The sequence below is a fragment of the Hydractinia symbiolongicarpus genome, chromosome 1 (assembly GCF_029227915.1).
Source record: "Hydractinia symbiolongicarpus strain clone_291-10 chromosome 1, HSymV2.1, whole genome shotgun sequence".
Taxonomy (NCBI): Eukaryota; Metazoa; Cnidaria; class Hydrozoa; order Anthoathecata; family Hydractiniidae; genus Hydractinia; species Hydractinia symbiolongicarpus.
In genome coordinates, this window is record NC_079875.1 from 4,093,853 (window position 1) to 4,119,433 (window position 25,581).

At 32.0% G+C, this 25,581-nt stretch overlaps 1 protein-coding gene across 5 annotated transcripts in view; it reads left to right on the top strand.

Moving 5' to 3' along the window:
• The first annotated feature begins 2,357 nt into the window (after positions 1-2,357).
• LOC130631408 (fibrillin-1-like) overlaps positions 2,358-25,581 on the top strand; it is a 39,701-nt gene continuing 16,477 nt past the window's right edge. Inside the window, exons 1-25 of one of the 5 annotated variants that reach the window (XM_057444395.1) lie at positions 2,358-2,410; positions 2,505-2,557; positions 12,115-12,381; positions 12,604-12,779; positions 12,984-13,088; positions 14,767-14,862; positions 15,304-15,624; positions 15,789-15,914; positions 16,015-16,164; positions 16,656-16,691; positions 17,092-17,133; positions 17,326-17,448; positions 17,876-18,001; positions 18,598-18,717; positions 19,341-19,463; positions 19,650-19,775; positions 20,625-20,750; positions 21,029-21,181; positions 21,404-21,604; positions 22,071-22,313; positions 23,896-24,033; positions 24,160-24,213; positions 24,291-24,413; positions 24,559-24,711; positions 24,873-25,175. In XM_057444395.1, coding sequence (XP_057300378.1) covers positions 12,236-12,381; positions 12,604-12,779; positions 12,984-13,088; positions 14,767-14,862; positions 15,304-15,624; positions 15,789-15,914; positions 16,015-16,164; positions 16,656-16,691; positions 17,092-17,133; positions 17,326-17,448; positions 17,876-18,001; positions 18,598-18,717; positions 19,341-19,463; positions 19,650-19,775; positions 20,625-20,750; positions 21,029-21,181; positions 21,404-21,604; positions 22,071-22,313; positions 23,896-24,033; positions 24,160-24,213; positions 24,291-24,413; positions 24,559-24,711; positions 24,873-25,175 — 3,310 coding nt within the window. In that variant the 5' untranslated portion in view covers positions 2,358-2,410; positions 2,505-2,557; positions 12,115-12,235. Of the gene's footprint in view, positions 2,411-2,504; positions 2,558-4,116; positions 4,171-6,987; positions 7,733-11,784; positions 12,382-12,603; positions 12,780-12,983; positions 13,089-14,766; positions 14,863-15,303; positions 15,625-15,788; positions 15,915-16,014; positions 16,165-16,655; positions 16,692-17,091; positions 17,134-17,325; positions 17,449-17,875; positions 18,002-18,597; positions 18,718-19,340; positions 19,464-19,649; positions 19,776-20,624; positions 20,751-21,028; positions 21,182-21,403; positions 21,605-22,070; positions 22,314-23,895; positions 24,034-24,159; positions 24,214-24,290; positions 24,414-24,558; positions 24,712-24,872; positions 25,176-25,581 lie in introns of those variants that run through there. The other 4 variants (XM_057444398.1, XM_057444397.1, XM_057444393.1 and 1 more) reach the window with 4 other exon arrangements.

Genomic DNA, 25,581 nt, shown 5'->3' on the forward strand with positions numbered 1-25,581 from the left:
TTAAAAGTACTTAAATATACTTAAAAAAATCGAAATTTTAGCTATTCTCCTTAATTTCTCCTTATTTCTTATTTTTTCTTCATGGATTGTTCATGACCAGTAAAATAAGACATATTTTTCTGTTACCTTAAATCCTATATTTTATATCTTTCAGGGCATAATTAATATGTATTTTTGTATAATATATATAATTTTCTATCATTGAACATAGTTTGTAACATTAAAGATAGAGAACTAAAATTGGCTTTCTCCTTAATTATCCTTATTTTTGTTATTTTTTTATTCTCGTTCACAGCAAATTATCCCTAAAAAATGTAAATTTGTCTCCTTAATAATCCTTAATATCCTTACTTTTGTTCTCGTTTTATTAGTGGTCACCCTGATTAAGTGAAGCAAATGTTTAGGGTGTAATAAATTTTTCAAAAAAACCTTTACAGCAACTTTAGCTAAAGTGAAAACACAATTTACAACCAGTTGTTATCCCGTCATAGCAAAAACGATTGGTCAATATTATTTTATTTTGCAAAATAAGTTTCTGTGACACAGGCCTGAGCACTAGTACGGACGTAATACTATTTTTTAAAAAATTTGATCGCTACTTCAGTTTAAATAAAAACAGGGAATAACCTGTTGTTAAAACCAGGCTGAGCGCTTAGAACAGGTAAATTGTATCGCACATGAGTATAGGCGTAATACCATTTTACAAAAGCTTTATCGCAACTTCAGTTAAAGTAAAAACACAGGAGACAGCCCGTAGTTACCCCGTCCAGCTAAAAAAATCACTCAGGAATTTTATTTTGTAAAATGAGTTTTCATAACAGTAATAAAAGATGTACATAACTCCATTTAGCATAAGAATTATTCACTAAGATTGTTGCAGCCAAACTACATTTTGTTACTTTTTAGCTAGAGGTAGCTAAAGTGCTAGATAGATAGATAGCCACAATCTATTCAATATCATTAGCTTGTGTTTTAGAATTTAACCATGTTATACAATATTTCATTCATCACCTTATTTGTATTCCTCGCACGAAAATAATGAACGAGGGCGTTAATTTTTGCAACAGGGCGTAAAAATAAAACAAAACAAAATTAATTACATTTTGTTTTATTCATGTTCAAAACCTTCGTTACTTGCAGGTTGCCTTTACTTTAAGGTGGTTACTACAGAAATAAACTATATCGCAAAGAACTGTCTTTTCTAAAGTTCTTTGATAAGTATATCATAGTATGCGACATTAAGTCGAAATTTTAATCGACTAGTTGCCATTGTTACTGGTTGCTAGGCAAAATATGACATTTCGACGCTCAACGACGAACCAAATAGCTGAATAACGAGGACTCCTACAAGTGCCTTTTCGGTCGCGTATGTTTCGCAATGGTCACGTGTATGGATGGTAGCACCGACAATTCTGGAGCGTGACTCGTCTTTCAAGGACAAACGTCTTCCGACAAAAACCGTCAGTTTCTCAGCAAAATAACTGAAAGGCAGAAGTTCGTTTTGGGAAGCGGGATGTGCCAGCATTAAGGTCGTACTAATACCAGCAGCGACAGAAGAAGTTGTAAGTATGGGTGTTTTAATCTTGAGAAATGTTCATTCTCCTGGTTTCCGAAGTTAAGCGGCACAAAACGAGTTCAAAGTTGTTGTTTTTGGAAAATATTTCCCTGCGGATCGACAAAAGGACTACGACAGCAGTATTTTGACCTGCAAAGCACAAGTTCTAAATCTAATTGATCACGAGTAAACTCTGATGAGTTCACTTTGGAGGGTGCATTGGCAAGACAGCTTTTTGACTGCGTGTGGATCACCACATTTAATATTCAGAGCTGTCATTTATTGTCTTAGGAAGCCCTAAAGTATCATTTAGCAATTACAAAGCATTAAACATCGACTGAGGGGCAAAAAAAATCATCTAAAAATGCGAAAATGGTTGCCATGGGCGTTGCTATGCAGTTATATTTGCGGTTAGATTGCGCAATGAAAACCGAAATTTGTCATAAGCACTACTTGCCTCGGTATTCTAAGATGAATTTGCTGTCTGAAAACGGGTTTAAACAGATTATTGAAATTCGGCTATTTATTTCTATATTTACCACCTTAAGCTATTAGCTTTGAGGGAGTTATTCGAAGCTGCTTCTCCTCTTCACAAAAACATTGACCGTAAATGAGGTAAACGTGAGGCTTGTTTTTGCAATATTGTGTACACTTAACCGTTAAATAATTGAAGTAAATCCTTTATGTTGTAAAAACAACAAATACACTGTTCCAATGTTTATTTAAAGATTGATGATCTAATGTCGAAAATATGTTATTTTAAAACCACTGTTAGATTTTCTTTCTATCTATGCTTAGTATTTTATTGAAGCTGTATGAAGTAGAAGCGAATGTTGTACACTCTAATGTTCTATGGTAAGATACTAGCTTTGTGTCCCCATCTTTTAGCAAAACATAGCAAGTCTGTTTTAGGCACATGCAATATGTAATATGCGGTATTCCTTTTTAGACTTTTCAGTGTGGAACACCTGATCTATAATAAAAGAGTCAGCAAGAAAGTAGGTAAAAAAGAGACTAAATTTCTGGTTCGGTGACTTATACTTCGTACCGACAGAATTTTTGTACTGTCTTTGTATTCACCAATCCTTTCACTAATTTTAATTTTTGACCCAGTTATTCCTTTATCTTTTATAGTATAGCTTAGGAGGAAAAAATTGTTTTTCTTTCTTTTTTTTAGTTGAGATTGTGATATAAAAAAGGAAAGTTTTTTATATTTTATAGCTACTACTATAGCTATACTTTTATTTCCCTTTTTATACTAATATAAACTATTTTTGTAATGTTAAGGTCAATGAAAACTCTCAAGAAATAGGTCCACCATTTTTCTAGTGCAGCTCGAATACTTTCGAATTTAACCAATATGTTTGTCTCATTTTTAGTCTACAAATAATCCTTACTAGTCGTATTAAATTTTACATATATTTAAGTAGCGTCAAAGCGAAAAAGTTGCTAAAATAAGTTATCTTCTATTTAGAAAAAAATTGAGAGAGATTGAAAAATAAATAACACTCATCTTAAAATTACTGACATTTTCATGTAAACACAATTTCAAATTGATATATTTCGAGTTACGATGATTGAATAGTTTACGTTTGGGTGGAGTGTTTCTTTTATTAGACATTTGATATTAATAGTCTTTTGAACACAACCTTTAAAACCTTGACATCTTTAAGTATACTGTTTTACTATTAATAAAAGTATACTTTATCCACCCAACAACAACAACAACTGCAATCAAAACAATGTTCAGCTTTTTAAACCACAATTCAAGTGTATATTATTTTTCCTTGACTCGTTTTCTCATAATAATAAAGTCTATTTCTTTTAGCCTTGACTTAAGAAGTCTTAAGAATATTTCAGAACCATTCATAATGCCTACATTTACTATTGTTATGAAAATTTGCAGTTTTTTGTTAATTGCAGTATCTTCATAATGTTTCCCGGAGCTTTTTTTTCCTTTCAACGAAACGCTGTTCGTGGCAGGGGTAAACAAATGCACGGTTTGTTTTTCAATCCAGTTGCTTAAGATCTAAAGTTAAAATGTGACCTAAAATGAATAACTTGCTTAGCAAGCCTCATTTCCGTCCTTTAAAAACCTTTTCTTCGCTCAGCAACCTTCCCTTTCCATTTACACTGTGTCTAAAGTCTTTTTAAAAGCAGTATTTTATACAACACCTTTTTACAACACTATAGCGCATTCTTAAGAAAACTGGGTTGTATTAAATCCTACGATTAAATGGATAACGAAAACGAAACAGAAGTCACGAGTTAGCTAAGCAACCAGCTCGAAGCCAAAAAAAGGACCTCTACCCTAACCTAAGGCCGGATCTCAGAAATAAGGTTGGTTGTATAAAAAAGAAAACGTGAGGCTTGTTTTTGCAATATTGTTTACACTTGACCGTTAAATAATTGAAGTAAATCTTTTATGTTGTAAAAACAACAAATACACTGTTCCAATGTTTATTTAAAGATTGATGATCTAATGTTTAAAATATGTTATTTTAAAACCGCTGTTAGATTTTCTTTCTCAAGTTTTATGTTACATACGTATTGAGAATTGACCAGTGTTGACATGGAGCTGTACATGGTTGTGAAGCGTGTATGAAAATTTTAAGGTATTTTTTTATATTATACTGTTTTTAGGCATATTGACGAAATAATAGGTTTCCAGTTTTGTCAAACCAGTTCAGTACAAATTTAGGCGAACTAGCAACTATTGTGTTCCATGGCTTTTTACAAAATTTGCACTGTTAAATCATCACTACCTCAAAGTGTTTCTCATCATTGCAAACTTGATTAAAAAAAAACATTTCCATTTTCATTTGATCCGATTATAGCAGATTGAGCAAAGTAGACAAATATCTTGTCTGCAGATTAGTGGGCAATGTGAAGCAGACGGTAAATATAATTTTTTTTACAGCGGTCAGATGAAATGAATAAATATATTAGGACCAAAATTTCTAAAACAGCTACAATTCTGGTCAAAATATACTAAAATTAAACAGGTAATTTTGAATGAAAAGCTGTGTTAGGCCAATTTCTTTATCAGAGTCACTCATTTTAAACTTATCAATGTTAAGAGTGGACTTAGGACATTAGATCTTAAGGTTATTTAGCTAAATCGAAACTCTTGAAATGTGATCATTGTTTCTGACGTATGCATATGGCCATTTTCCCAAAAGATTGATGCCTTCCTGGGCCCCTATTTTGTCGTGGAGGCGTGGTAATGAATGCTAGCAAGCCTTAACCGTTTTATATCTGACCTACGTGTGTGCAAAAGTATCGACTTTGCAGTCTGTCGTCTGCAGAGCATTAAATATGTTTGACACTTTTGTCCATAATTGAAAAATGACGAAAAAATTGTTTGTAGCTATTGTAGCTAATAAAATTTCTCTACAACAATTTCATCCTAACTATCAAATATTCCAAGATTGTTTCAGTTACTTCGAAATTGATATATTTCGAGTTACGATGATTCAATACTTTACGTTTGGGTGGAGTGTTTCTTTTATTAGACATTTGATATTAATAGTCTTTTGAAAAATTATGAATGGTTGCGTGTTATATATCCTATGGAGAAACCAAGTGATCATGTGTACACTATTTTAAAATATTAGGAAGTTGTTTCCGGTTGTACATGAGAACTTTCATATAATTTTTTTGTTATTTACTTGTGAGATTTTTTTTTAAAAGAAACTTTTCGCTTTTTTTAAAAAACATGATATAAAACGCTGTTTTTGTTTCTAAGTGTTAACGTTTTTTTCTTTTTTAATCTCAAAAGTAAAAATAAACCATCTATAAAAATTAACTCACCAAGTAACAGTGCACGTTAAGCTTAGCTCTTCCTACTCTTCCTTTCTTAGATGTTCATATGACAAAAATCTTCTAAAATGAAGTTCGTGCTGGAATTATTTCTATCTGAAATAGGTGATTATTTACAAAACGCGCGAATAACACATAAACTAGCATAGGTTCATGCTAGCACGAACTCGATTGGCTACAAAAATCGTATCACGTGAGTTCTAGCCAATGCCATGAATTGCTTGCAAAACGCGCGAATGCTATTTAAAACGAAACAAGAAGCCCTGGGGGCTCTAAGAATTACCGCTCGCTACCAAAATATTTGATGACAACCTACTAATTCGTTGTGTTATCGTGCCAAACATTCGAAGAGTTTTGGTGCATGAAGCTCTGAAGATAAAGCACACAAGTGACATTATATGTTATAACAACCGCAAACAAAACGCAATGCTTCATAATAAACTCAAATTTTAAAAGAAATTGCTAACAAAAAATACAGCCTATCATTCATGGTTGAAAGTCTTGCGGTTGAGACGTTTATGGTCTTAAACCATTTAGTTGACAAAAAATCAAAAATTTGATGTGACCAACATTTTCAGCATACTTTCTTTATTAACTGTGCCAATTTTTGTCGAAAATAAAGTAGTTTTAATTTTTGGACAAATTTTGGCCTAAAATGACATTTAAGGTGACAAAAAAACAAAATTTTGATGTCACCATCATGTTCAGCATACTTTATTTGGTAACTGTGCCAAATTTTGTTGAAAATAAAGTAGTTTTAATTTTTGAACAAATTTTGGCCTAAAATGACATTTAGGTGACAAAAAACCAAAATTTTGATGTCACCATCATGTTCAGCATACTTTTTTTGTTAACTGTGTCAATTCTTGTCAGAAATAAAGTAGTTTTAATTCTTGGACCAATTTTCGCCTAAAATGACATTTAGGTGACAAAAATCAAAATTTTGATGTCACCATCATGTTCAGCATACTTTATTTGTTAACTGTGCCAAATTTTGTTGAAAATAAAGTAGTTTTAATTTTTGGACCAATTTTCGCCTATAATGGACATTTAGGTAACAAGAAATCAAAATTTTGATGTCACCATCATGTTCAGCATACTTTTTTGTCAACTGTGCTATATTTTGTCGAAGTTTTAATTTTTGAACAAATTTTGGCCTAAAATGACATTTAGGTGACAAAAAACCAAAATTTTGATGTCACCATCATGTTCAGCATAATTTTTTTTGTTAACTGTGCCAAATTTTGTTGAAAATAAAGTAGTTTTAATTTTTGGACCAATTTTCGCCTAAATTGACATTTAGGTAACAAGAAATCAAAATTATGATGTCACCATTATGTTCAGCATAGCTTTTTTGTTAAGTGTGCCAAATTTTGTCCAATTTTGGCCTGAAACATCATTTAGATGATTTCCCAGTGCTTAGGCAGCTTGGGTACGAAGTTTTAATCTGTGACGTTCAATTGACCATTTGGGACAGGGTTAGTTAGTCAGTTCAATACTATCCTCCTCTCAGATGAACGTGAAATCCCAGGGTCTATTTTTTCTCAAAAAATGCTCCGAAAGAAAAAAACGACGGTTTTAAAGAATTTCCTACGCCTTCGGGCGCGGAAATTCAAAGAGATAAAAAACAAATTATACTTAAGACCATTAGAACAAAATGTTTGCTTGCTTAAAGTCTGGTTTCTATTAAAGCATTTTAGCCGCAGCTACCCAAGGTTTGGACGTCCACACTCAATATGCTTGTTTTCTATAACACCAAAAATGGCATCGCTTTCGAAATTTTGATTGGTTATTGAAAAAGTTGGAAACGCTTTGACAGTTGACGCCCTAAACACCAACTCTGATATTCTCCGCGGCCAGAGATTCAGAAACGCCTATATATTGAACCTGACCATTGCGGCCAGGAACGCTTAAATGGAAATCGACCTTTAGACAAGATTAAAAAAAAATCTTTTGTTCTAATGTTAACACATTGTGGCAGTCTCGCTAAGAAAAACAGTAAAAATGTCGCTTTGTAAAAACAACTTTCCGGTAAAATCAATCAATGGCGGTAGATCGAAGAAAATGATGTCTACATGACCCTTTGAAAACGTTTTGTTTTCCTTACCACTTTGTCATGGTTAAACATACCGAGATATAACTGTGATATAACAAAGCACTGTTTTAATGATGAAAGAAAAACCAGATGACGATGACATAAGCTTTTCTATATGTAAAGACTTCACAAACAAACAACACAAATCCGTATGAAAACATTTAGATTCTTGTCAACTGTAGTTTGAGAGAAGGAACGATTTAAGTTTGTTTCATGAAGACGTATTAAATCGCTGGCGCATGTGTCGAAATCAACAAAAGGTATGTAGCGAAATAATGAATTCAGGAAATACAGATTGCTTCCGTTAATAATTATCTATCGCATATTTGGTATCATAAATTTAGTAATAGGTTAAGGTTATTCTGATCCATATCTGACTTTGTTTTATCCCTATTCGACCCATGAGAGAGGAGGTCGGACTCCGTTATTTATTAACATGTTGCCGTTCGAATTATGTATGTAAAATCGGGAGATATACTAAGTAACTTTGATTTAGCTACCAAAAGTTTCAAACAGAATGCCATTATTTGTTCTGGAAATGCAAAGTTTTTACAAAGTATTAGTATTTTGGACAAATTTTACAAAGTACTAATAAAATAGAGCTGTTATTTGTAACTTCCAAAAACATCATCAGAACTGCTAAAGATTCAAAATGGAAGGTAAACCATCAGAATACGAAGCCCTACTTCCATAATTTATTTATTTATTTATTTATTTATTTATTTATTGAGTTACTGTCTTGATGTTTATTGTTCAATGTTAACCATTACAATTACAACGTCATTTTTTGGGCTTGTTCTTTTTCTGGAAAAACAAGAATGTATTTTTTGAAACTGGTGATGTGTCTAAAGAATGCAAATGCACAATTTAATAATTTTTAAATTTTAATCCCAATAAATAATTCAACAAATATTTCGACTCGTTTGTTCATTAACAGATTTATCAACTAAAAACTTTTTTTGTTTTTATGTGAAGAAAGTCTGGTTTCCAGTAAAAGCTGATTTTAAACTTCTGAAAAGAAAGGACCGGATCTTATTCTGAGTTGAACCAATCTGATCCCAAAATCAATTTCCACCTTATTACTGTATCGGTTTTCAAAAAGCGTTGTCTTAGCAACTTTAATAGAATACTAGTCGGAGGTCCGTAGAAAAACCATTTTGCGTGACAGACAGACGTATACGGGTATTAAAGATATCACATGAAATAAAGTTCGTCACTTAACCAAATACTAACAACAATAATATCAACAAAGACAAAAACAACAAAGAGATATACAGCAGGATGCAACCATGCAGGATGCAACATTTTTAAGAGGTTTCCTTGCGCCACAAAACAACTAAAAGACATCTCTAAAGGACGTCTTAAGTCGGATGGTAAAATTTCTCTTTGTTTAAAAAATTACAAGCTAATTTTAAAATAGAAACTATCTTGGATGATAGACACTACTTCTGTGAGTCTTATATAACTTTTTCTTCGAGAGAAAATAAGCTTGAAATGTACAGAGAGAGGTCCCTGTTTGAGACAGAAAGAAGTTTGAGACGGATAGTGTTCGAGATAAACAGAGATAGAGAGGCATTAAAGATTGTTGTGAAAAAACCTCGGCTGTGTTAAACTGCTCCTACGTTTCGTGTAGATAAAAGATAATCGTAGGATAAAAAACAAGGAGTTCATTTAGGTCACATTTATTTTTGCTTATTTGTTCTCACCACTTTAATGATTTCAAAACATCAATTACAGAGAAACGACAGATTAATCAACTGTATACGTCATGTGAATTCGGACAATCCAGAGATTGGTGGAATTATGTGTTTTGACAATTTTTATCCTGAACATGTTCCATCTAATACAGTTTTGCTGAGTTTCTTAGTAAAAATAAAAGGCTAAATGTTGAGCTGCGTAGATATTTTCTTTATTCTCATGGAACAGCAAAGAGAAAGTTTTCTCTTTGCTAATACAAGTATTTAAGAATGTGATAAAGCTAGTGTTATTAAATCAAGTAGCGATGAACTCTTTGTGCAAATACATATTTAAATACAGATAGCTACCTGAAATAATAATTAATGCACCCCTAAATTAGAACACTCCATCATCTATTGCACTCCCTTAATTAGTGCGCTCTCCAAACAAGCGCTAAATCAAATAATTGCGGTGTGAAAACAGCAAAAAAGAAATCGCTTGACAGATTACGTTAAGAAGTTCTAAAAATAATTTTTAAGCTTCTTACATTCAGGATGAAGATGACAAAAAGCAATATAAATAAAAACTTTATCGTCTTATAAAAGCATGGGAACTAAGTTTATGTCACCACAACCTGTAATTGGAGATACAGGACAACCCAAGTACGGAAATAAAAAAATACCAATGGGCGACTCTTTCTTCATCAACGCTAATATTAAATGTAGAGAGTGTGACTCATCGTTATTTACATGTCAAACAAACTGTGCTTGTCATAATTATTTTTTTGTTATATTTTATGATTTTTTATGTACTATTCATATCATTTTTATAAAACAAAACAAAATAAATATGAAATATTATGTCATAATGTCAACATAACAGAAGAGTGTTAACTAAGGTTTTGATAATTCACAAATATCAGCTCTTGCCTAAAAGAAAAAGTTCTACTCGAGTTTTCAGGCATAACAGCTTTTAACACGCCTTAAATTCTTATTACTGAAATTATTTACTCAGGATATAATCTTCATTTTCTATTGATATGGCTATCCTATCTACGATGGGGGTTCTATTTACAGCTCCCATTTGAGCTACGAAAGCCGTGCAAACACAGCAATCCTTCATCTAGAGAAGCGCCTAAGATATCAATATTATTTTAGTGCTGAAGGCTTTCACACCTTTGTGGTTTCTGGCATGCATCGTACGGGGTTTGAACCAAAAAACTTTCCGCACTGGAAGCGAACACTCTACCACTTAGCTGCCAATCGTTTATTTTATGTACGCCATTAAATTCAATGAATTACATCTGTTTCGTTCGTCTTTTAATCCATTATCTAATGGATATAAAAGTGGCTATCTCTTTGAGATATTAAATAATGTCAATCCATTAAGAGTTATCACCAACTTGATTTTGACTCTTACGACAGTCACGAAAATAGGGGAATTTTATTACGTAAAAAAGAATCAGCACAAATATCTCTTATATCAACTATTGATAAGGGAGGCTACGGTCCTCTACTTTTTTATGGAAGTTAGATAAGACAATAGAAAAAGAAAATTTCTCTAAATCTAAAAAAATAAAGACTTTGAAGTGTCTGGGTTTGCATGCAAATTTTCCTCATTATATATTATCTGAAAATTGACCTTTTACATAAAATAATGCAATGTTTTTCCATTGACTTAAAAACAGTTAGCTTGAGCAAATATTATAATTGAATTTGTCATCTTTTAAATTTAGATTTTTATGAGAAATATTACGTTTTTTTTCTTTTTTTAATGAAGATCTTATCGCAACAATATGTTAATGATCAAAATAAACATATAAATCCGCCATGTTTATAATGTTGACAAATAATAACTTCAAAGTAAACATAAAAAAGAAAAAACAGGATTTTAAAGAAATTAAAGATTTTCTGCACTTACGAATTTTAGATTTTATGGGAAATTAATCCCTATCTATAATAACTCATCCTAATCATGTAAAAATAGAGGAGAGGTCTTTCTTACTGACCCAATTGGCTAAAAAGTAGCTAGATTGACAATCTATTAATTACTTCTTTCAAAAGCCTCATCAATGTCACCACAAATGCTGGAAATAGGTGTTTAAAGGATATAAGTTAAAAGAACTGAAATATGTATGATAAACCTTTTTCAAGTCCACGGGCGGGAAATTTCAACTTTTTTTTTTTTTTTTTTTTTTGCTTTTGCAAGTGTAGAGAAAGTTTGAAAATAGTTTCGTTAAAAGATATTTTTTTCACTAAAGAATCAAAAAATGCAGTTTAGTCCAGTATCAACCTCAGGGCTTTTTGCCTTTTTTGTTGAATTTGGTAACAGCTTCTCCGTAACAACAAGAGATTCCAAGGATAAGGATGATCTAGTAATAAACTAGTGAAGAATTAGTGAAATCTTAAGTTTCACTGAATGAGTTTTTATTCCTTGTATGTCTTAGGTACAAGGATAACAAAGAGAGGGTTAGCTTAGAAACAATCTATCACTTTGAGGTTCCACTTTTTGTTTTTGAAAGTTTGTTATAGCTTTTTTCAAGTTAAAATGAATCCGCTATTAAAAAACAGGAGAGGGGCTATTTTTATCCAAAAACGTCATAACAAAAATGAACTTCGTAAGGCTCTTCTACTTCTATGATACCATACTGACGGGACTGTTTCGCTATAGACTAAGGAACGAGGTTGCATAACAATGGCACAGTTGTTTTTTCAGCTTTCTTGGTGCCGTACGGTTGGCGCATGCGCTTTAAATCCAACTTGCAACATTGCGTCTTCCGAATAAGATCGGAATTTTATTTTTATTTAATCAACCCGCTCGAATTTTTTATTTTATTTTAAATATACCTACATAAAACATACATACTTCCAGTATTCTCAATGAAAACTAGTTTTGATGTATCAATGCGCTTAATCTCTTTTGATGTTTTCATTTATGTTATAGCTACTTCTTTTGTGTGTTTTAGAACCGGGAGGTACTTACGCTTACGAAAAACCGCCAAGCATTTTCACTACGCATGAAGACGTTTAAAGAAGTGTTAAAATCTTAGAATAAACAAATTGTAAATTATTAAAAAAACAGAAAGGATGGAACTTAGAGGTTTATACACTTCTCTTATCCTTATGACTGCAGCAGTATCATCACAAAGATTTGATCCGTCACGACCAAAAAGTGTTGCTTTTAATCCAAGGTCTAAGGAAAGATTTTTTGGCGCTAGTCCAACAAATGCGGGGTATGAACATTGTTGCCTTTTTTTGCTAAGTACTTAAGCGTGTAAAAAAACGAAAATAAATTTTGGTCAACGCCTACGTTATCTTCCTTTGAAATGCCCCACTTCAAAATCAACCATTTTAAAAACTAATATAACATCTGGACGCTTTAACCGGCCCGTTCTTTTGTGCATATTATACGAGTTTGCTTTATGATTCTGGCAAAAAGTCCGTTTCTTTCATAGTCCAAACCGTTGCCAAGGGGGATTCACCTGTTGCCCTGGATGGAATATGAACCCTTCCACGAGGTGGTGTACCATTCCAACCTGCAGAAATCCTTGTGGATTTGGGATATGCCGAACTCCAAACTTATGTCAATGTATGTCCGGTGGATTTGGTGCAATATGTCCTGGACCTGGAGGTATTACATGTTCTTATAAAAACGTTCTTAAAAAGCGTTTCTAAAACGTTCCGTCCGAGGTTCGAGGTCCTTATTTTCATTGTATATTTAATATATTTGTGCCTTTTATTACACAGAACCAAAACAAACAACATGGTTCTCACGTGGGCTTCTTTTTTCGCTCTGTAACCCTCCTGGCTAGTAATTTTTTGGTTGTACTTACAGGTACTCATACTGGCGGTTGTCAACAACGTTGTATGAATGGAGGACAGTGTCAAGGACAAAAATGTATTTGTGCTCCAGGTTATGTTGGTTTGAACTGCGAGAAACGTAAGTTTTCCTCAGATAAATTTTGCTAAAAGTTTTATTTGATAATTTAGAAAATGTGTCTATTGATGACTTGCCAATGTTTACAACAGTTTAAAAATTTTGTGGTTTTTTGCACATGCATTTTTGTAGAGAGAAAATATAAACAACAGACCACAGTATTCAAAGAAATCCATACATTTCTTCACAGTTTAAAGGTTACCTCTGACCTTGTAACAAGTTAGGGGATATCGTCGCTAAGGGGGGAGGGGGTCTGCAGTTTGAAAAAAAAATCCGCTAGGGATTGAGAAATTTTAAACATTTGTTTGTGACCTGAAAATTATTTGTCGTTCGTGAGCATAATTCCTCTTGTCATCAATTCCGATAACTTTTATCTACAAAACACGCCCCTGAGCCTTCCAAGATTTATCCAAATGTGTGTGTTTCGCGGATGGAAATCCGCTAAAAGAGGGGGAGGGGGTCTGAATCTTAGCGGCGATATCCCGCTAATGGGGCCTGAAAAAAATATTCGAAGGCCTCTTAATCTTATTTAAAAATGATCATTAAAAAATTACACAAGCACAAAAACAGTTTTTTTTATTCTACGTTTTCATAAAACCTTCTGCTTCGATTGCCATTTATGCAGCATTAAAAACACACTTCATAAACTTGTAGAAACATTAGGATACTTTATGAAGCCACAAAAGCAAAAAAGTACAGACTGCAGTTTTGCTGCATGTAAACTGTAAAGAGAGATTTTGAAATTAATTATTTTGAAATTATTAATTCGAAATTGAAAATTTTCCGCTATTATAGTTCTAATTAACTATAAAAAATATTATCTTTTAAATATGGTAAACATAATTGGGTGTAAAATAGAATGTAAAAATTAGCAGAGAAAAAAATTAAAAATTATCTTTTATTAACCTGCCAATGGATAGAAACTTATTTTCTGTATTATAAAAAGGAAGTAAACAGAGTGAATTTAATAAGGCATTGACTGTAGGCATTATGCATATATGAATAATTAAAGTTACCAATAGGACCTCAATAATTGTGTAAAATGTGGAATAAAAAATTGGGAATACGCACATGGGAATTAAAGAATGTTAATAACCACAAATAGCTGTTATTTTGCTTATATTCATTGGTTAAATTAAATTTTATACTGAATTTACTGAAAGATTGCAAATAACTGTTCTTTTTTAATAAATTCACCAAAAATTAATTCTGTATTCTTTTCTTCTGCATTTGTTTCTTTCACATTATTTTTCCCCTTAGGTAAGCATTTTTTTTCTTCTGCATTAATTTTTTTTGAGTAAGTGTTTCTGTTGGGGAAATAAAAGTACAGTTTCTTGGTCAGATAGCTGCAATTTCAAAAGTCAATCTTCACATTTCTCCTCAAATTCACAACTCTCTAAGTCATTTGTGATTTATCAAGATCTTTCACAATTACACAATTACCCTGTCATCTGAAACAAGATGTGACGATAAAGAGAATATTTTTGCAATGCCTTATCTTATTTTCAGCCAGCTCTAAACTGTTTAGTTTATGCTTCATTAAAATATATGGCAAACGTTTGGTTCAAAACCAATGCTTGTGTACCATGAAAATTGCAAATGACTCACTTTACCAAAGAAAATCAAATGACTAAACTTACACCATTGATAACTATACACAATTTAAACTTTATTGCTTTAGCTATTTGTAGACAACCATGTTTAAACAATGGTAGATGTATTGGACCAAATAGATGTGCATGCCCATTTGGATATTCTGGATTAAGATGTGAATTAGGTACGTTTAGATTACTTTGTGTATACTTTTTATTCATTTATTTTTTTATAAATATTTAATTAGTTTCAGCTTGTCATTAAACCTTCAAGGGAAGGAATATTCACAAAAACAAAAATAATGTGTATATATTTAGACTTTTACTCCTTTTCTTAATGAAGGTGATCATTTCTAACATTATTATCACCAACGCTGTTGTCATAATTTTGTGCTTTCTGTACTTTATGTTATAAGGAAAAATATTTGACAGGACAAAATTTTACAAGAAATAAAATTAGCAGGGAAATTAAACATATTTTTTGAAGAATGAATTTTTTTCTTGACATAAAAGGATAAAATTTAAATAATAAAAACTGTAAAAACGTGATTAAACATAAGAAAATGTACCATATGCAGTTCAATATTCATCCAAGTTCTACGTAAAATCACTTTATTTAACCATAGATCTTCGAACTGGTCCATGTTTTACCCGTGTTGAACGTAACATGTGCAGAGGCCAACTTGTTGGTGTAAAATGTTCAAGGGAATCCTGTTGTGCCACTGTGGGAGCTGCATGGGGCATTCCATGTCAAAAATGCCCAGAAAAACTAGACTGCAAACGTGGTTTTTTTAAAGACCCCCGTACTGGAAAGTGTAGCGATATTAACGAGTGTAGAGGAATTCCAAATATTTGTGCAATGGGAACATGCATAAACACCCTTGGCAGCTACCGCTGTGAATGTGGTGAAGGACGCAGATACAATCCAGAAACATTTGAATGCACAGGTAATATAATAGTTTGTTATGTAGCAGCTCTTACACAATTTTAGGACATTGTACACTCCATGAACAACACAAGCAAATTTTTGGAAGTGCAAATTTTGTGAGATAATTTTTTTCAGAGATAATAAATGCAAAAATGCATAACTGCCTTATCTACTATATCTCAGATATTGATGAGTGTTCGTCAAGCAGTGGTATGTGTGAATTTGGAAAATGTGTAAATATTGATGGAAGCTACAAATGTATATGTGATGAAGGTTATAAATCAAGTGACAATGGAAGAAGATGTGTTGGTAGGAGTACTTTCATTGCTGGACATACACCTTTACAGTTTATACTAGAAATAAATAATATAGTATTTATTAACGATCTTATGTTTTTTACAATTCCTAGTTGCTGATGTTAAAGGAACTTGTTATGCGAAATACAGCAATGGTCGATGCCAAACACCGACCCCAAATCAAGTTTCAAAGAAACAATGTTGTTGTGGAAATTTTGATAGGGCATTTGGAAGTTGTAATAAGTGTCCTGCTAAAGGAACTGGTAATTATTAATAAGAACAATTTTCTAATATTTTAGATGGTTAAACAAATATTACCGATACTGTAATCAATTAAGTACATATATGTTTTTAGTATGACACACACTATCTTCTCAGATTCTTACTGTTGAACATGATCAGGGTGTCATCCACAAATATAATGTAGCGGTGATCAAATCTAAATTAAACACTTTATTAAAGACTTTAACTCAAGAATGAATATAGTGAGACTTGCACACACACACCATCAGTCACCAACAGCCAGTCATTACCTATGCCTTAAGATTTTGCATATTCTATTTCTGTGCTTGTAGTCCCTCCAAAAAGGGTCATACAAGTACAATATTCTGTAGCAAATAACTTGCTTTATTAGGAATTTGAGTTAAATTCCGATTAAGAAGTACCTGTTTAAGGTTATACCCTGAACATGGTAATGCATCAGCCTCCCCTTAATCAATTGTTGGGTAAATTTTCCTTGGTATTTTCTATTTAGATGAGTATCGTAAACTTGGTTGCTATGATGATTCAGGTATAATTACTAAAAATAAATAAATATGAGAACTGTTTCTATGAAATTAATAATACATATGATCAAAAGTTTTTAGCTAAATAATAGTTGATATTAAGTGGTTTGTTAAATTGTAAAAAAGTTTGCCAAATGGGAAAATACAAACTTTTTAAATTAAGCTTTGTTCTCTTCATAAATTGGTTGGATGATAAACTATATATTTGACTCTTTAAAACGATTCTGCTCCACTTCGTGCTGTAGATTATCACATGCCCAATTAGATGTGTAATATTTACTTTTGCTTTGCAAAATATCTATACATTATATTACAAGCAATGAAAAACCTTTTATGAAAGGGCCTACCTTTATGAATTAATTTCTTAGTAATATTCAAATTCTTAATGTCAAAATTTTTTTTTAGACAAAAATAATGGAGGCAATAATAATACTTCTGGAGGAGATGGTAAGCTCCAGGAAAAATTAATTTTTTTCTATGATTTACATGGAAATGTGATTAAGGCTAAAAATTATTAACCATGAAGTCTTTCATTTCTATCTAAAGAATTTAAAAATACATTAGTCGTTTACACAGCAAAGATCTGTTTTGGTTTAAAAAAGTTTCTTTGGTTAGTTAATATTTTTGTCTTTTGTGTAGGTGATAAAAAATGTCAAGATATGTTTTCGATGTGTGATAATGGCAAATGTCAAACTATGGGTGGTGTAAAGAAGTGTGTTTGTGACCCTGGGTTTACTAAAGATAAAGATAATTACTGTGCAGGTACTGGCTATGTTGCTGTTATAATTCGAATTAGCATCGTGGGTGCTTATTTAGATCACCTTTTGTTACAGTAGTATTTGTATTTCTGTTAAACTATACACACATTTTTTCAAGAAGATCCCGAAGTACGTTTACTATTTGCACTGACCTCCTAATGATATATCCACTTTTTATTAAAAGTTCTTATGTCTCCAGATATTGCTTTTTAATACAACCTTTTTTTATTAAAAACTTCTAAACTAGCTCTATTTTTTGGGCCCTATTACATTTTACTTTATGCTTTCCTCAAATTGTTAATGACACTTCCTCCTGACACTTTCATAGCCAAAAGCATATAATATGAATTTGCAGCAAAATTAAACACACTTCTGTAGGAAGTATTTTTCAAAAAACTGTTTCTATAAATACATTTTCTTTACAAAATTAGATATTAACGAATGTACCAAATTTTCTGGCATGTGTCATGGTGGCAAATGTATCAATACTCCTGGAAGTTTCAGATGTAAATGTGCAGAAGGATATTCACAATCTACTGATGGATACCGTTGCGTGGGTATGTGGTGATTTTTCTGTTTAAGAATCGCAACGAATGTCGTAGTGTCAATATAACTCGAAATAACTCATGATCTGCAACTTGGTTTGCAATAAAAATTTGTAGGTAGGCTTCTGTAGGCCCTATATATTTACTCAAAACATTTATTTGCAAACTGACATGCTGATCAGAGGCGTGGCACGAGCAAATAAGTGTCATTTTGACAAAAAACTTATGGTAATCAATTCATCTTTATAATATTTATGCATTGATTGTTTGAATGCACATCCCTTGATAACAGGTCTAAAATTACTGGTGACAGAGAATGTCAAAATTTGCTATTCCTTAATCATGACATCATAATTTATGCAGTATAATTAAATCTGAATTTCTTTAAACGTGAATATCTTGAGAACGAAATGAGTGTTTTAAAAAATTTAAAAATCTTGCTAAACAATTTTTAGGCTCAATAATATAAGTCAAACATCATTTTATACCTGGAGTTTCCTTTAATTGTTGTCTTATAGTGTAAGCAGTTCACCTTAGAAGAAAGAGATTCTTTACAAGTAAAATTTGTAACTAAATTATTACCATTACTAAGTTCCATTTTATTATAGATGTTGATGAATGTAAAAATCCAAACACATGTACAAATGGCATTTGTAAAAACTTTCCAGGAACCTATCAATGTAGATGTAACAGAGGATATAAATCAGGACCTAATAACAACTGTATAGGTATGTGTGTCCATGTACTGTAGCAATTCAATAAGTATGTGTGGTCAATTTAAAATTACAAGAGAAAATCTGCAAGCACTTACTGAAATATGGAGACAAGAACATGTTCTCATTCAATTTTTAAACCTTGTACTTGCAAAATCGCTACATCTACAGGTACATAGGTGTGCTAGTCACACTTCTAACATGCCACAATTATGGAAACTTCCAGCCTGTAACAATGCAAAAATTCTGAAAAGTGCTACTTTTAACAACAAATAGCATTTTTTGAGAATTTGGATCTAATCTAACCAAATAAAATCCAAATCTTTTGTGAACATTGAAAAGTTCAAAATGCACGATCTATTTTAGAAGTAGTTATGTATGAAATGGAACTTTGAAATTGGTTACCTGGTCTCAATATATTTTGTGAGATCTTTTATTTTAGAACTATGGCATTAGTCATAATAAGGCAAATAACAGACCAAAATTGATCTTATGTTAAATCTTTTGAACATTAGTAAAAATACTGTGCATTCTATTGTTATACATTAATAGAATTATTTATAGTATGTTGCAACAACAAGTGTTTAATATTTACTCTTTATAAGACCAAAATAATTTAAAATCTTTTTGTTTTGTAGACAATAATGAATGTTTGATTCCGAATATTTGTCCTGGCAATGGTAAATGTTTAAATACTGATGGTAGCTACCGGTGTGAATGTGCACATGGTTACAAACTTAACAGTGACAAAATATGTGTGGGTAAGAATTTATATAAGTATCACTAGATATGCATTGAACAAGTATATATAATTATACACGAGTAGCAGAGAAACAATTCAACATGTAATATATTTTTTCTACAATAAGAAAAGTATTTGTCATTACCAAAACCACATATGACAACACACACGCAAAAATATTTTGAGGTTACGTTCTTTTGTTTAGATATTGACGAGTGCTCAACGGTACCAAATATCTGTGCTGGTGGATACTGTGTAAATATTGGTGGATCTTTTAAATGCACGTGTCCTGCTGGTTTTGAATTAGCAGCAAACGAAAGATCTTGCAAAGGTTGCCTAACTGTATTATGTTTTTGCATCACTACATAGAGTTTGGGACTCAATGCAAACGTGGCTCTTACTGATACTTGCACAAGGAATTTTATTTAAAAATCTTACTTTCAATTATGTGTTAACATGAGTTAATATTTTAACCTAAACGAATTTAAGTGAAAATGCGTAGAAAAAAATTACCCCAGGTCAGCTCACAAAATTAACTCTATCTTGAAATGACAAATATTTGATTCCAAGACCAGGTTAACCTACGAGTTAGAAAAGGAAACTATGCCTAAAGAACATTTTAAAAAATTAAAAAGGTTAAATATAACTTCAAATTAAAAAATGTTTTATAAGTTCAGGAAGAAAAAAATTTGGAAGCTTATCTCAATAATAAAATACTTGTAAAAGCAGAAAATATTTGGATTTTTTTTAGGTAAATAATATTGGGGACACCCATTTGCATTTTTTCTTTAATTTTTAAAGTAAAAATATTTTGCAGCCAAAACCTGGGTAGTTCAAATTCTTTCTCTAAACTATCTTTACCATTACTTATATTGTCTGAAAGCCTTGTTTAAAAAATGAGTGCGAAGGCAAAGCATAATAGACATGCAGTTTATCCAGGTCTAGAATTCGAAGCATTACAATAGTCACTTACATTAGGTTGTATCCTTAATTTTTTGATTCCGTTTACAATATATGGATGTGTTGTTTATATCTTCCTATGATTTCTTAGAAAATCCTAAAAATCTCTTGATTTTTTGTGAAATATCTTTAAAATCTGGGTTAACAAGTTTGGTTAAATACTATAGGAATGACAAATTAATATTAGTGTCATAAAGAGGACTAAAATATTTGTTTCTAGATCGAAATGAATGTAGCTACATTCCTGATATTTGTTATGGTGGAAAATGTATCAATGGTGAAGGTAGCTTCAGATGTCAATGTGATTATGGATGGAAGGTGTCTGAGGATGGGACATATTGTATAGGTAGGATAAGAATTTAAAACTTCTTACACAAATAAAACACTTATTTTAAATGGCTTTTTTTAAAGGAAAGTGTTTTTCCATTTGACATTACTTTTGCATCTATTGGTATCTTTAAAACTTTGTGATCTATAAAAGTTTGAATGTACTTGTGATGAGATTGTCAGTTACTTGACGAAACAATCCAATCCAACCTTTGTGAACTTTTATGTGTCAAAAAAGTTTTCCAAATGCTTTCTTATGATTTGTTTTCAGTAGTTATTTCAGACATTTTATTGTAGACACTAGAGTAAAAGATTGTTATGCAAAATATAATGGACTGCAATGTTCTATGCCATTATCAAAACAACTGACAGCAATGCAGTGTTGCTGTGGTATGGAAAACACTGGCACAAGAGCATTTGGAAATCCTTGCAAGGCGTGCCCGAAGAAAGGTATGTACTTAACACGGGGTAGGAAAAGAATTATGTTGATGCTAATCACAAATTAAGTTATGTGCTTCTGCAAAAAATAGAGCTTTTTTATTTTTTAATGATTCTACTAAAAATAATTATTTCAACCAGTGTTTTATTTTGATGCCTGTTATAATGTATACAAACACCTTTTACTATTAAATTAAAAAAAAACCTTTTTAATTATATATTATATCTAATTAGGAACCAAGGAATACAAACGTATATGTATGCATGGTCCTGGTGTGGACGAAAACGGAAAAGATATTGATGAATGTAAAAACAATGCTGGTATGACATTAGGAATCTGCAATAATGGCCGATGCGTCAATATGATGAAGGATTATAAATGTGTTTGTAACAGTGGCTTTAGAAACCCATCAGATACAAATCGTCTTTGTAAAGGTAATTTTCTTACCACATCTAGTTTCTACGCTATTGCAAAAAACCTGGAAAATGTCAAAAATGAAATTGGATGGTATTTGCTACATGCAATGGTTAAGGGTATTACATTGTTAAAGCAATTTCTATTCCAATTCCTTCACCTCATTAGCCTTTCTAATTCAAATCTTTTCCCATTAGCATATTTGCTTAAGGAAAACGGATGTATTGATTTTTTTGATTTTTTTTTTTTTTTTTGGGGGGGGGTCAGGGATGCTAAAAGCTTTCTTGTAAAAACTTGTTTTGACGACTTGCAGAGAAAAAGGTAGTGAGTTTTTTTAATACCATGAGACTCAAACCAAGTAAAAGTTTTATCACCATTAAACAAAATACAGTTCTATTTTGTGTCTGTAAGTAGCCATAAATAGAGATTAGCACAACTTATATTTTTGTTGCTACATTTTTGATTACCAGTTTTAACTTTTTTTAGATATTAACGAATGCACAGAATTTAATCTCTGCAATGGAGGTACTTGTACAAACACTCCAGGAGGTTACAGATGTGTCTGTCCACAAGGACATAAATACAACCAAGAAAATAAATCCTGTGAAGATGAAAACGAATGTGATAACAATCCATGTGTAGGAGGCACATGCACCAACACAGCTGGTTCCTTCCGATGTGATTGTCCAAGTGGTAGTATCTATGATGCTGCTCGCAGACTCTGCAAAGGTTAATATTTTTTAACTTAAACTCATCTTAGTCATTGTGGGCTATTTTTATATTAGTATATTTCTGCCATAGCAGACGGTACATTTAACGTGTATAACGTGTGTATTTTTACCCACTAAGGTAGGATTTCATGTAACCATTTCAGAGCATTGTAAGTTTTTTTGGTCTGGTGTAAGATGGAAGGCTTAGGAAAAGCCATTTTATGGTAAAAGAAGTGATTTTGGTGCAGTTTGTTTTATCTTGTAGTTGCTTTCAGTATAGGCTTATCACAATGTTAACTAGTTGTTGAATTCAGAATCAGATGTAAATTCTGGGAAAATAAGAGCAGACTGCTGTACTAAATCTGCAACGTACACTATTCTGTCACCATTGTATTTCTTCATGGGGATCATACCATTAGACCACAAGGTATTGATGCACTGTCCAGATAAAAAAATAACAGTGTTGGCGATCTGTAACACCTTGGAGGAAAGAATACGGAAGGAGAAACAACTCTTTTAATTCTATTGAAACATTGCGTGAGGTTCTAGCAGGTGTCTGTATAGAAACGTAATTTGAAATTTTGGCGGTTGTGTGACTAAATTATTCGTGAATAACAATTCGCAACTATGATTGGTTATAAAAACAATTAGATAATTTGATGATGAATTTGATAATATTATCAAAACAAGAAGCCATATTGAAATCGGTAAAATATCTTTTGTTCTTATGTTAACATAATTAGCGAAGAAGCACATGCTCGAAACTTTTGTAAACAAAAAGAAAAAAAGTTTATATCTCCTTTTAAAACGACGTTATGTTATAAGAAGTTATTTCTTTAGTTAGAATAAACATTAATCCAGCACACATTTTGTCGGCACTCGTCCGGCGCATATCTATCTATATTGTTTTTCATGATCAAAGTGGTATACTCAAGCCTGCAAAAATAGGTTATTATCATGGTTAAACGCTTATTTCCAAACGTATTGTTAAAGTTTTTAACAGCAATACTTACTGACTTATATTAGGCAAACTTTCCATACAAAAATCACGTGCCTGCAGCGTGTCACAGTCAGATTTCAATAGAAAAAAGTTAGCCCCTATTAAAGGAGAATATGGAATTTGATCATTTTTTTTTGCGAAAAAGACTCGGTCGAGCACCTCACGCACTGATTCTTTTGAAATTAAAAACAATAAAAAATTCAATACATTTAAAGCGTACAGAAATGAAGTTGTTTCTCCTTCCGTATTCTTTCCTCCAAGGTAACACCCATTTGCATTTGACATTAAGTGAAGTGCTTATCTGAATCTTTGAGCTCAAACTCTCCATCAATTTTGGTTAAGTAAGGCAAGGAGAATCTTATGTCTTCAGGCGAAAAAAAATTACAGATTAAGGACATTTCACTTCCAACCAAGCTTTTTGACACAGGAGCAGGTGGCTATTTGATCAGGATTAGCACTGATAAACGTTATATCTTTTTGCTGTACACGTAGGATTTGTGGCTAAGCTCCAACCTAACAGCTGCCTCAATATGGAATAACATGGCTGTAATGTTTACTTTCACTATACAGCTTCTTTTGTAGGATCAATGTTTTTATTTAGATCAACGTGAGGGAAATTGTTATGCTATAGCTACAGATAACAAATGTAGCAAAAACATTGCATCTTATGTCAGTAAATCTGAATGCTGTAATGGTCTTGGACAAGCATGGGGAAATAACTGTGAAAAATGTTCTGGAGGTAAGTCAAAACTACAAATCGAAATTATTCAATTAGAATTCTTGTGTGTGTAAAATTTAAACTATAATTTGAGATTTTTCTTCCTTTGTCTATATTAATTTTTTCTCTCTCTTTTCCTCTTGTTAGATGCTGGTTTAGGTTGTGAGAAAGGATACAAAAGAGTTGGAGCACAGTGTCAAAGTAAGGAAGTTTAAAGCCAAGGGAAATGAAATATCTATATATAACACAAATTATATAACACTGTCATCTCTGTTTAGATATTGATGAGTGTTCTTTTAGTACAGCATGTCAAAATGGCCGATGTGTTGACACTATTGGTAGTTTCAGATGTATATGCCCAACCGGTTATGAATTAGATGCATCAGGTTCAGCTTGTGTAGGTATAGGAAAAATGTTTTTTAAACAAAAAGTGAAACTTCCTTGTTCTTTGATTTTTCACAGAATTTTAATTCCTGCCTGAAGTGAAAAATTTGTATTTCTTAAGGAAGATTCACAAATAATGATATATGATAATTCATTGTTTAGATGTCAGAGTTGGTGTATGCTACCGAAGTGTAAAAAGTGGACAATGTGGTATGCCACTCGTAGGAGAGTTGTTCATGAAAGCTAATTGTTGTTGTTCTTCCTTCTCACAAGCTTGGGGAAGCCCATGTGAAATATGCCCACTGAAAAATTCTGGTAAGTGTAGTATTCATAACGTCTTAGTTAAGATGTTTATGGTTATTTTTTTGCTTAAGTTTTCTTGAGTTTAAAAGGATCTCATAAAGTTAGCAGTGTTTGGATATTTGTTATGAATAAAATACTAATTTACCTCATTTTTCTTCATAATTCATTTTTAGTATCATACAAAGAGTTATGCCCAAAAGGTGAAGGTTTTGAGAAGAATGGTGAAGACATGAATGAATGTAAAGTAGCAGGTATTTGTAAGAATGGTCGTTGCATTAACACGCCTGGCGCATACAAATGTGAATGCAATGCGGGCTTTGATATGGATGAAACTGGCACGATGTGTGTTGACATAAATGAATGTGAAATATCAAAATCTATCTGTGGTAGAGGACAGTGTATAAATACGTATGGTTCATTTCGTTGCCGATGTGAATCTGGTTTCCGTAATGACATGATGATGGAAATGTGTGTTGGTAAGTACAACAAACATGTGAAAAAAAGAATAAACAAATAAAAAACTGTAGAAAAACATTAAACGGTTAATATCTACAAATGTTAATTACAAATGTTGTATTCCAACAGCACGAATTGACAGAAAGTAAGAGTACATTTCTGTAAAAACAAAATGTCCTATTTTGATAATAAGATTAAACTAGCTAATTTTTGTAAATTAACATAAAAAATGGCAGAAATGTTATTCTTGGTAACCTAATTGTAGGAAAAAGTGCCAAATGTTGGAAAATATGTCCACCTATTTTAATGTGTTAACCAATTCCCATTTAAAATTCCCCTTTTGAAAATCTACCTCACTTTAATTACAATCCTTCCCCAATCTATCTGCACTAAAAAGAATTTTCAGTAAATTTGGGAAATTTAAAG